This window comes from Mastomys coucha, unplaced genomic scaffold (assembly GCF_008632895.1).
Source record: "Mastomys coucha isolate ucsf_1 unplaced genomic scaffold, UCSF_Mcou_1 pScaffold14, whole genome shotgun sequence".
Classification (NCBI taxonomy): Eukaryota; Metazoa; Chordata; class Mammalia; order Rodentia; family Muridae; genus Mastomys; species Mastomys coucha.
In genome coordinates this window covers 41,969,886-41,980,822 of record NW_022196896.1, presented here as the reverse complement: position 1 = coordinate 41,980,822, position 10,937 = coordinate 41,969,886, and the positions used below count along the sequence as shown (strand labels likewise).

At 47.0% G+C, this 10,937-nt stretch overlaps 1 protein-coding gene across 6 annotated transcripts in view; it reads left to right on the top strand.

Moving 5' to 3' along the window:
- The first annotated feature begins 372 nt into the window (after nt 1-372).
- Slco5a1 (solute carrier organic anion transporter family member 5A1) overlaps nt 373-10,937 on the top strand; it is a 130,235-nt gene continuing 119,670 nt past the window's right edge. The window contains exons 1-3 of one of the 6 annotated variants that reach the window (XM_031366883.1): nt 691-968; nt 2,173-2,445; nt 2,523-3,563. In XM_031366883.1, the coding sequence (XP_031222743.1) occupies nt 2,648-3,563 (916 nt within the window). In that variant the 5' untranslated portion in view covers nt 691-968; nt 2,173-2,445; nt 2,523-2,647. Of the gene's footprint in view, nt 574-690; nt 969-1,943; nt 3,564-10,937 lie in introns of those variants that run through there. The other 5 variants (XM_031366881.1, XM_031366882.1, XM_031366878.1 and 2 more) reach the window with 5 other exon arrangements.

The window sequence follows — 10,937 nt, the reverse complement described above, 5'->3', positions numbered from 1 at the left end:
TGTATAGAATGTACTGTATAAAATCCTTTTACGTGCATAATTTGGGGGGGGGGGGGAGAGGGCAAGACAAGTTTTCTTAACGTTAGGGATCTTGTTCGACTTTGGTCCCCAGAATTTGATGTGGTAGAAAAGACAGTGTGTGGTGAACATAGTAGAAACGAATAGAAGTACTTGGCATGAGATGGCCTCTCTGTTCACCTTGGTGACTTTTTAAGACACCCACACCCTTGGGGCTTCGGTGCGGGTTGTCTCCCCACTGCACAGATGAAGGGCAGCGGGGTGGCTGGTTGCCTGAGGGCTGGGCTGGGTGGCTGCCCGCGCGCCTGCGCCCTCTGCTGCTCCCATCCTGGCGCGTCTCTGTGCGCGTGTGTCTGTCTGGGGAGAAGAGGCTTGGGTGACAGGCCAGAGGTTGTGGGAAGAGTTAGCGAGCTCGACTCGTAGTCTCACTCCCTGATTTCTTGGCGGCCGGACCGAGACAGCCTCCGCAGGCGGCTGGCCCATCTTCCCGCACAGCCGCCGTCCTACAGCGGCCGCTCCTCTCTTAGCCCAGCCGATTGGTCGTCACCCTCGCTAGTGAGTTGCAAAAGCTTGTGCGCCTCGCGGAGTGGCGAGCTGTCCCCGGCGTTCTGTCCTCCCACGGGCTGCGTGCGTGCGTGTGTGTGTGTGTGTGTGTGTGTGTGTGTGTGCTTGTGAGTGCGTGTGCACGCAGGGGGTGTCCCTAGGATTCCGCGTTGGTTCCGAGAGCTCGGGGCGGAGATCCGCGAGTCCCTGCCATCCGAGTCTGCGCCGCGATGCGGCTGCTCCGCCAGCCGGGGGCTTCTACGCCGGGATTCCCCAGCTCGGCGTGCAGCTACGGGTGGAGTTCCCGGGAAGGCGCAGGGGTGAGCGGGCGGAGCCCAAGAGCCGGCTTGCATGCCACTGGCAGTCCGGTCCGGAACAATCCTGGGAGATGTGGCCGCCACCCCTCGGTCTGCCGCTCCGCTTCTCTCATCCTTTTTCTTTTCGCAGCAGCACCACAAAATCTCACGACAAAACCCAAGGCAGCGGAACCCCAATGCCTCCTCCCATCTGGTGCACTTTGTCGCGGGGTGGGGGGGGAGGAGTATAGGGTTCTCCAAGAATAGAGACGGGGTTTACAGCGGGGGCGCACCTGTGTTAGCGCTGGCTGAATTCAAGTGCTGGATCGCACAACGTGAACTCTCTGGGGTGTGTGTGTGTGTGTGTGTGTGTGTGTGTGTGTGTGTGTTTATGTTTTACTTCAGGCCTTCGCATACCTCACATTCTCGAGGTGTGCTTGGCAAATAGCACACCCCGGGCCCGCTCGCCTGTGCTGGGCTGTTTCGGTGGGCTCCCCGCGCACCCTTTGCCAGCTTGCCAGCGTCTCTTTGTTTGGTTGTGGTTTCACCCAACCATTTGCAAAGCGAATTGATTTTCGGTTTCGCTCAGCCTTGCGCTCTGGGACTTAACGTGGGCCACAGCCTCGAATGCCCTCGTTACTTGTAATTGAATATAGTTCTTTCCGGCAAGGGGCTATTTTTAGTGTAGAGAATAACCACGCAAGCATGTTGACCCCCCCTCCCCCGCGCTGTCTTTGGCTTTGAATAAGTAGGTGTTTGATGGAGCAGACGCATTCACATCTCGTCACGCACACGAGCCAGTGTACAAGTGTGCACACAACATTTCTACACGTAGTTTTCGTTCTAACGCTTAAAAATGTGTTTTAAAATTTGATACCAGGAATGTATTTTGTGCTTCTAAAAGAAAAAAAAACTTTCCTTTGTTCTTCTGGGAATCTCCTATTTTGAGTCATGGAGTAGGAGTAAGGTTGCTATTAGTTCACTCGAATAAAAGACACTGCTTTCTGAGTCAGTGCTGCCAGGTTGATAATTATTAACATATAAAAGCAAACGCACTGTTTAAGGCAAAAGGGGCGGGGCGGGGGCAGGCCGGCCACAGACAATGAGCGAGAGTCTTGGCGGACCGCCTGCTGCTCATTGTTTCGGGACTTGAGACTGCAGTCTCTGCAGGTTCCTCCTGGCACGCTTCATCTAGTGGCTAGCACCTCGGTCCCTCTGGGGGTCCACAGGGTTACTTAGCACTAGCCCGCTGACGCCGGGATGCGAGCTCTAACTGCAGCCATCCTTCTCTGACCATCCATTCTCTGCTTTACAGGTCCGGCAGCTTCACAACCCTGTGTGTCACAAGCCTCGCGGTGGGCACCGAACACCCCTGGAACCACAAAGTGGGATGTGGTACGGACAGTTGCGCTAAGTGACCGGACACTGGACCCAGGTCGCTCTAGCTCCTGGCCACCGTCTGAGAGGCGGCGGCGGAGGGGATGAGCACCGGACGCGCAAAGCTCCTACAGCGAGCTACCCCCGGGAGGTGGACACCAAGCAGGGTGCCTCGAAGGACCGCGCGGACCTTTACCTCCCCCCGTACAAGGTGGCGAAAGCTTCTTGTTGCGCCTCGGGTCAGGATGCTCTGGGCACCTCCCTGCTGATGAGATGTTCTGCTTTCAGGCTCTGCCATCCCCAGCCCGGGTCTCAGGAGGGGACGACTGATTGGGCCCGCATCAGCCCCTCGTGCAGGTGGGTGAAAAGTGCCGGATGCCTTGTATGGAATCAGCGATCACATTTTAAGAGCCATGGACGAAGGGGCTGCGCAGTCACGAGCCCAAGAGCAGCTAGAGGCATCTTCCTCGGTAGGAGCTGTCCAAGAGAAGTGCGAGTCAGAGTCCTTCAGGTCTAAGAGTTTACCGGTCCTGCACAGCGCCTCCTGCCGGCAGAATCTCAGTGCTGGCAATGCAGATGGCAAACTGGCCCTGGGCTGCATTGAAGCTTCAGATCGCCAGGAGATGCATCTAGGACAGAACTTGATAGTCCCCAGCCCCTTTGCTCCATCCACTTCGGCAGGTACTACAACAGAACTGATGGACTGTAACCACAGGATGGACCCCAGCAAAACTGTGTCAGTGTCTTCCACTTTGGCCACACTCCAGGAGAGACGGTGTCTCTACGTGGTCCTTACGGATTCTCGCTGCTTCCTAGTGTGCATGTGTTTTCTGACTTTCATCCAGGCGTTAATGGTCTCTGGGTACCTGAGCAGTGTCATCACCACCATCGAAAGGCGCTATAGCCTGAAGAGTTCTGAGTCAGGGCTGCTGGTCAGCTGCTTTGATATAGGAAACCTGGTTGTGGTCGTGTTCGTCAGCTATTTTGGTGGCCGTGGGAGGAGGCCCCTATGGCTGGCGGTGGGTGGACTTCTTATTGCCATCGGGGCTGCGCTCTTCGCTTTACCTCACTTTATCTCGCCTCCCTATCAAATCCAAGAGTTGAACTCTTCGGTCTCTAACGATGGCCTTTGTCAGAATGGCAACTCCACGGCCATCTTGGAGCCTCCTCCCTGTCCCAAGGACTCGGGAGGAACTAGTCACTGGATCTACGTGGCTTTATTCGTTTGTGCACAGGTTCTCATTGGAATGGGCTCCACACCGATTTACACCCTGGGACCAACCTATTTAGATGACAACGTCAAGAAAGACAATGCATCCTTGTATCTAGGTAAGACTTGTAATTCTCAGGCATGTAGTTTGGCTCACAGCGACATTTCTTTTCTTCCCCAAACACAAAGGAACACAATCTTTTGTATTTTCAAATGTATTAAGCATTATGGTTTACTCCTTTTGAGTTCTGTTTTTGGTGTGGTATGTTTTCAGTTTGGGATAAAGAGTTCTTTGAACTAATTTTCAGATAAATTTCACAGTTGTCTTTTCTCACCCAGTACAAAGGCTGAAAAGTAGGATATAACAGGGCCTTTTCCTCTTGCTGTTCACCTTTGGGGACTCTCTATTTGTCAAGTTTGTCTTCTAAGCTTTCCTTCCTAGAAATGAGCAGAAAGGAGTAGAGCTCACTAGCAGTTTTGAGTCATTGCTTTCCGTTGTTACCTCGGTTTCTCTTCCCTAAAAGCAGATGGTGGGGTAGCCAGACCACATATGCCATGTTACTTTTATAACTGTATTCTGAATGTGTCTGATCACCCAGCACCAACAAAGCCTGAAAAAGAGCAGATGAGTAAGTTATGTGTGCCCACGAGGAAGCAGGGCATGGGCCATGGGTTTATCTAAGGCTGTTTTCATTGGGCTTGGAAGACCTCACTTACTGGAGTTTGTGAGAGTTCATGTGAAGAACACAGGCTATTGGGTTTCATTCCTTGCCTTTCATTTAAGAGCGCAGCAGACAGAGGTGTTTGGGGTATGTTCAGGCTATCTGTGGGAGGTCAGCCAGGTAGGGGTAGGGCTAATTGACTTTCTAGAAGGAACTTTGGTGGTTGTCAGCATCTCTCTGTAGTTAGTAACTGCTCCTTCAAAAGTACACTAAAAGATGGATTTGAACCCCAGAAAGAATCAGAGTTGTTATACCAGCTAAGTGCTCTGTGTTCTGTTTTGCTGGAGTCCACCTAAACACTTGTGTGTGTGTGTGTGTGTACATCTATGTGTACACCACAAGACAACCTTGGGTGTTGTTTCTCCTCTCTCTCTCTCTCTCTCTCTCTCTCTCTCTCTCTCTCTCTCTCTTCCTAAGACTGAGTTCCTGGCTTAGAATTCACCAAGGGGCTCATCCATCCATCCAGTGTAAAAGTTGTTAGTTTTGTTTAGTAACTTCTTAGCTATGTATTGGTAGGTTCCTTGATGTCTGAATGGGGTTTTCCAAGAAGGTGAAGAAGATGGTCAGGGTTATACTTCATCTTCAGTTCACCCACTGCCCTCAGAGAGTTTCTAACTTAACTTTGTTAGTAAATATGCCCACAAGAATTTTTCCTGTGGATGGAGGAGACCAGTTACCACACCTTCATGTCTTCTAACACTTAATGTGGAAAGCTTAAACAATGGTGAAATAAATATCAATATACTCACTCACTAGACTTAATATGTCCTCATTTTATCAGCTGTGTATGGTGGCCAATACATGTAATTCCAGTACTTGGGAGGGTGAAGTAAGAGGACTGCTGTGTTCTTAAGGTCACCCTGGGCTACATGGTGAGTACTAGGCCAACCAGGGCTACATGGTGAGATACTGTCTCAAACAACAACAAAAACTTCACTTTGTCATGCTTACAAGCATCTCCGTATGTGTGTGTCTGTTTGATGTGGTGAACTTACTAGCATCTCCCCAATACGTGTGTGTGTGTGTGTGTGTGTGTGTGTGTGTGTGTGTGTACTTGGCATGGAGAGCTAAGCTCAGCGTGTGGGTACCGCTAAGCCTCAGTCCGCTTCAGATTTGGAGATTGGAGTGCAGCTGAGCTGTAGAGTACTCGTTTCATGGCAGGTGCCCTGGGATTGCTCTCTACAGCTACAAGGAAGTAGGTAAACAAACAAGGAAACAAATAAATGCATTTTTTCCATACTGGCAAATGTACCCACATGGTAAGAAAGTTAAGAACCGTTACCTATTATCGTCAAACACCTTTCCAAATTCAAATTTCAATGGCCACCCAAATTCTTTTCTAATTACTAATGTTAAAATCAGGAATTCGTCAAAGGTCACTTATTAATATAATTACATTTGGCCATTTGCCATTGTAGCTGTCAAATGCAGAAAATGTCTCAACCTTTGTGTGCGTGTGTGTGTGTGTGTGTGTGAAGTAGACCTTTTGACTTTTTTTGAAATAATTGTAAATTGATGACTGCCTTAGGATACATTTTAAGGAAACCCCACCATAATTCTGACTTGCATTAAGTTAATTTTAGTAATCAAAACAAGATTTTTTTTCTTAGAAAGAGGCTCACAGTGGAATCTGGGCTGGCCAGGATTCATTAAGTTTATAGTCCAGGCTGGCTTTGAACTTTCAATCCTTCTGCCTCGACTTCTTGGGTGCTGAGGTAACAGGCACATACCAACACACCTGATCAAAACCTTTAAAATGGGCTTTATAGGTTCCTTCTGAACAAATTAAGATCAGGAGACTACTGTTTTCCAAGAATACAAGCAATGTTAGCCAGTCAGAATGTGGGGATTCCTTTCTAGTGAGTAATGATGGTAAAACACCTCATGTTATTTCTTCACAAAGCTGATGTCTGTATTATCCATCTCCTTCCTCTGTTCTCTGACCTTCCTAGTCAGTCTTTCCAGCAAATAGCAACAACAAGCTTAATGCCAGATAGCTCCTTTAGAAACTGTGGGAGGAGCAGATATCTGAAGTAACATTACAATCACCAGTATAAGGGATGGGGCTGTAACTATGCATCTCCACCATGGCGAGGCTCTACGTTAGCATTCCAGTGGGCTTGATGGAAGAAGAAATGAAGACAGATTCAACAACAGGGCTTCTACCCACTAACATCTCAGACTCCACTGTGAGGATGTAGCTTTAGTGTTGGCTTTGAGTATAGAGAAAGCTTTGTCAGTATTAGTAATAAGTTGCGTGGGAAACTAGCCCATGATTTATAAATGTTTCTCAGAGAGTGGTGTTTATGAGTGTGTGATACTATGTTTGAGATATATATGTATATATACATACACATATGTATATATATGAATATATATGAATATATACATATATATGTGTGTGTATATGTATGAACAACAGGCAAAGGGGGAAAAATGGACACCCAATGGGGATAGAAAGAATGGATGCATTTCTAGAATAGTCACTGGTGGGGCTGGCGAGATTGCTCAGTGGTTAGAGGCACTTGCTGCCAGGTCTGATGACTTGGGTCTAATTCCTGGGACTCACTTTGTGGAAGGAGAAGATTTACTCCTAAAAAAAGTTCCACACACATGTTGTGTCATATGCTTCCTCCCTCACCAAAGTAAAGGAGGCGCAATAAAACCCTTTTAAAGCTACTTCCACTTGGAGGAATTTGTGATTAGTGGTGACCGGGAAGGGCTGTCTGTCGGTCAAGCAGTGCAGGCACCAGCTTTGCTGCATCCAGGAACCATCACTTAGTCATCAGTCCTGACTCACATCTCGAGAAGGATTGGAGTTGGCCAGAGCCATGGACAGAGCAGTGGAGTAGGAGGCGATGGCCCACATTCCATCCTGATGCCTGCTCTGGGGCATTTTCACCACTCCTTCACTTCTCCCAGCCTCTGTCTTCAGTGGGAATGATGACAGCTTTCCCTCTGCAGACTAAGTGATTTCGTGTGTATAAGAGTTCTGCGAACAGCATGGGTGATGCTTCATTGTCAAAGCAGAACTCAAGCTCATCCTAGACACAGGCAGGAGGGGAGTAAATGACCATTTACCACTGAATGTGTCTTCTCCTTTAATAATCAGATAAAGGAAAGAAATATTGTGCAAGAAATCAAAGGATTGTGTAGGGAATCACTCCTTCAAAACAGGACACAGGAAAGTCTTGGTCAGTATTTCAGCAATGCTATTTCCTAATTATGTTTTACGAGGCCTCAATGTCTTGCCATTAGAAGATTCTGTTTGTCAACCTTGGATGACTATCTCTCTTTAATGTACATCATGAACAGTGCTTATGGCTTGTGCAATGTAATACGAGCTCTTTTAGTGTGAGGGGTTTGTGGTGGCCCCATTTCACCACTCTGCCATACACACACACACACACACACACACACACACACACACACATGTACACGCAAACACACACACACATATATTACACACTTTGAGGAAACGGCATTTTAATAGTGTCAGAAGTCAACAGACTTATTTCCCTAGCCCCTGGCAGCTTGCAGCAACCTGGGATCTAGGAAGGAGCCAGGCTGGGAGTTTACGTCCTGGGTGTGTCCTCACCTGCCAAAAGCAAGAGGAGGTGCATTAATGCCCCTCTATGTCTTGAAGAAGGGCAGAGGAAGCAGGGGCAGGAGTCAAGAAGGGAAGCATCAGAGTAGGAGTTTATTTTCCCTGAAGACTTTCGAGTTGTTTCAAACTTCTGATTTAAACTCGTGTGTCCTCTTTACAATGTGCTTCTCTTTGTAAGCCATCTAAAATCCTTTTGGAAATAGGCTTTGTGTAAAGCTTGAGTAAGTGGAAAAACTAATCTCCCCCAACAGTGAGTGTGAGAGAGAATGAATATTAGGGAATTTCAGGAAACAAACTCAGGCTCATGGAGAAAATCCACTGGAACAGTGGGGGGCAGTCAGGGACAGGGGCAGGTAAGAGCTCCATGGAGGTTGTGCAAAAGCTCCCCATATACCAGGGACAGCTAGCTGATTTGTGTTAGATCACGTGTGCCTTCTGCATGTCGAGCAGGGGCTGGACTTGTCTGCTGTGCTGGTGTGCTGGTGTGCTGCTGTGCTGGTGTGCTGGTGTGCTGGTGTGCTGGTGTGCTGGTGTGCTGGTGTGCTGGTGTGCTGCTGTGCTGGTATGCTGGTGTGTTTGTAGGTTTGGGCCTCTAAGGCAAGTTATCAGACCGCGAGACTGAGAAGCAGATGACTTTAAAACAGCATGAGTTTCTGATCTTAGGGGAGAAGTCAGTGGTTGGGTGCATGCCACCTGCTGGTAAAGAGAACCCTCTTTTTAGATTCAGTATTTCTTGCTCTTTCAAATTCATGGAGCTTTTAAATTGCTATTTTCACATGTGTATATTCCAAAATACATAAATACATAAACACAACCTGCTCAGCTCATATAATGCTGCTTGTATGTCAGAAGCAAGGCGAGTGAGTAGCACTTCCTGTCTCCTCACCCAAGGCTTGGGCACACAGCTGCATTTCCCTCTGTAGGTGGGACTCGCTGTGTGAGAAGCCTACCCAGCCTTGCAGCGGCAGACGGGGAACACCAACACACCCACAATTCCTTTCTGCTTCTTTTCTGTCTTTTGCTTGTTTTAATTGCTTTGAGACAAGGCCTTATGTGGCTAAGGCTGGCCTTAAACTCCTGGTCTCCTGCAACACCTCCCAAGAGCTGGATTACAGACATTGTCTGTCTGGGCCCCTTCTTTCTTTGTTGGTAATCTAGAAACAGTAACAGTATGTTGAGGCTGTGGGGGCAGATACATTCGAGGTCTTTATTGCATAATGTTTTGGACAATAAGGGCCAGACAGGATAGCGTGATCAGACAGTAAAAAACTCTACAGTAGTCTAGAGTTCGAAATCAATGTCTACTAGCAAGAGAGAAGCTTAACAAAATGTCTTGCAAACAGACAATGAGCTATCATTCAACCATAAAAGGAAGGGGACTCAGACACCCAGGGTGAGGCTGATAGCCTCAAAGTCTTTATGATGAATGAAGTTAACCATTCCCCCAAAAGCCAAAACAGCCCAATTCAATTTATACACTGTCTGAAGTAGTTAATTTCTAGAAACAGAATGACTTGATGTATGGATTATAAACTTGAATGTCTTTTCAAAAGTCATTATTACTGTTTGCGTAGAAATTCTGAAGACGCCAAGTCCTGGGAGGTTAGAATCTCCTGGGAGTGTGTGCAATCTCCTCACACCTGTCTGTTAATGGATGTCTCTAGTTCAACTCAAGGATCATTTTTCAAAGTGTGTGTGGAAGTTTTGCATTCCTCCTGGGCACAATTTTAAAAAGAAGAGGAGGAGGAGGAGAAAAAAGGAGGAGGAAGAAGAAGAGGAAGGGTTTTCAGAAGGAGGACAAGTGCATTGTAGAGTAGGCGTTATTTATTTATTTATTTATTTATTTATTTATTTATTTATTTATTTGGTTTTTTTCGAGACAGGGTTTCTCTGTATAGCCCTGGCTGTCCTGGAACTCACTCTGTAGACCAGGCTGACCTCGAACTCAGAAATCCGCCTGCCTCTGAGTAGGCGTTATTTTAGCATGAGAGGCGGCATGAGGGCCTGGGATTGTTCCAACGGGTCTTTCTGGGACCCCGAGGCTGATGTCCGTAGGTGCTGCTGTGTCTCTTGCTCCTGCAGTAGTAGCTTGTGCTGGGACTATGTGTTTTCAGTTTCTCATTGCCAGAAAAAAAACAGGTAGGGGATTCCACAGTAAAAAATATGGGGATTCCACAGCTGCCTGGTACGGGCAATTTTGTAACTCTCAAGAATTCCCAGTTTTTTCTGTGGAAAATTACAAGGGTTTTAGCTCATTCCAAACCAGTGGTTTTCAATTGACTTCCCCCATTTTCTAGGGAACATGTGACAGTGTTGGGAGTCACTTTTGATTGTCATAATGTGGAGGAGGCTTACCGGCATCTGGTGATGTTTAGGCCACAGACAGCTGCTGCTAAATAAGCCACAATGCCCCAAAGGGAGTCAGTTTAGTGAAGTAGCCAGCAGAGAACTGTCAGTAGTGATACACCTTTTTTTTTTTTTAATAAAACCTTTCAGGTTATCTATGATTTCCTGGGGTCCTCAGACTTCTGTGTCATAGTCATAAAAAAGGTCATAGGCTCAAAAAAGGATGAACTTGCTGGTTGAAAAAAAAGAGGAAGTATGTAAATAGCAAGGTCTTCTAGCAAGGGAGAGAAGAAGCTGAATCGTCTGCCTTCCTCACTGCTACATGTAGGTCTACACCGCACTGTGCTGAGAGACAGTGTGCACTACTGCGCTATTTTAAAATATTTATTATATTATTATTTTATTTATTCTTTGAGAAGTTTATACAATATTTTTCTACCACATTCTTTCTTATCTTCCAGCTCCTCCCAGGCCTTCCTCTCTTCCCTCCCTATACAACTTCATGGTCATTTTTCTCTCTTAAAACAAAACAAAACAAAAAGAAAAACTCAGCTAAAAGCTGTGGGCTGTATCTGGTAGTGTATGATGTTGTTGGGGTCTTCCCTCCTGCCACTGCATGGCGACTCCGTTTAAGTTCATTTTATACATGTATGTGTTTTAGGGAGCTCCTAAAACAGCACATTTTCATATGGCTTTCTAGTTATCGCTCCCCATACTTCCTCCTCTACTCTATCCCCACCCCAGCCTCTTCAATTCTTCTATTCTAGCTTCCCCTTTATTTCTTTACAACACTATATTCTATTTTCCCTTTCTTGGAA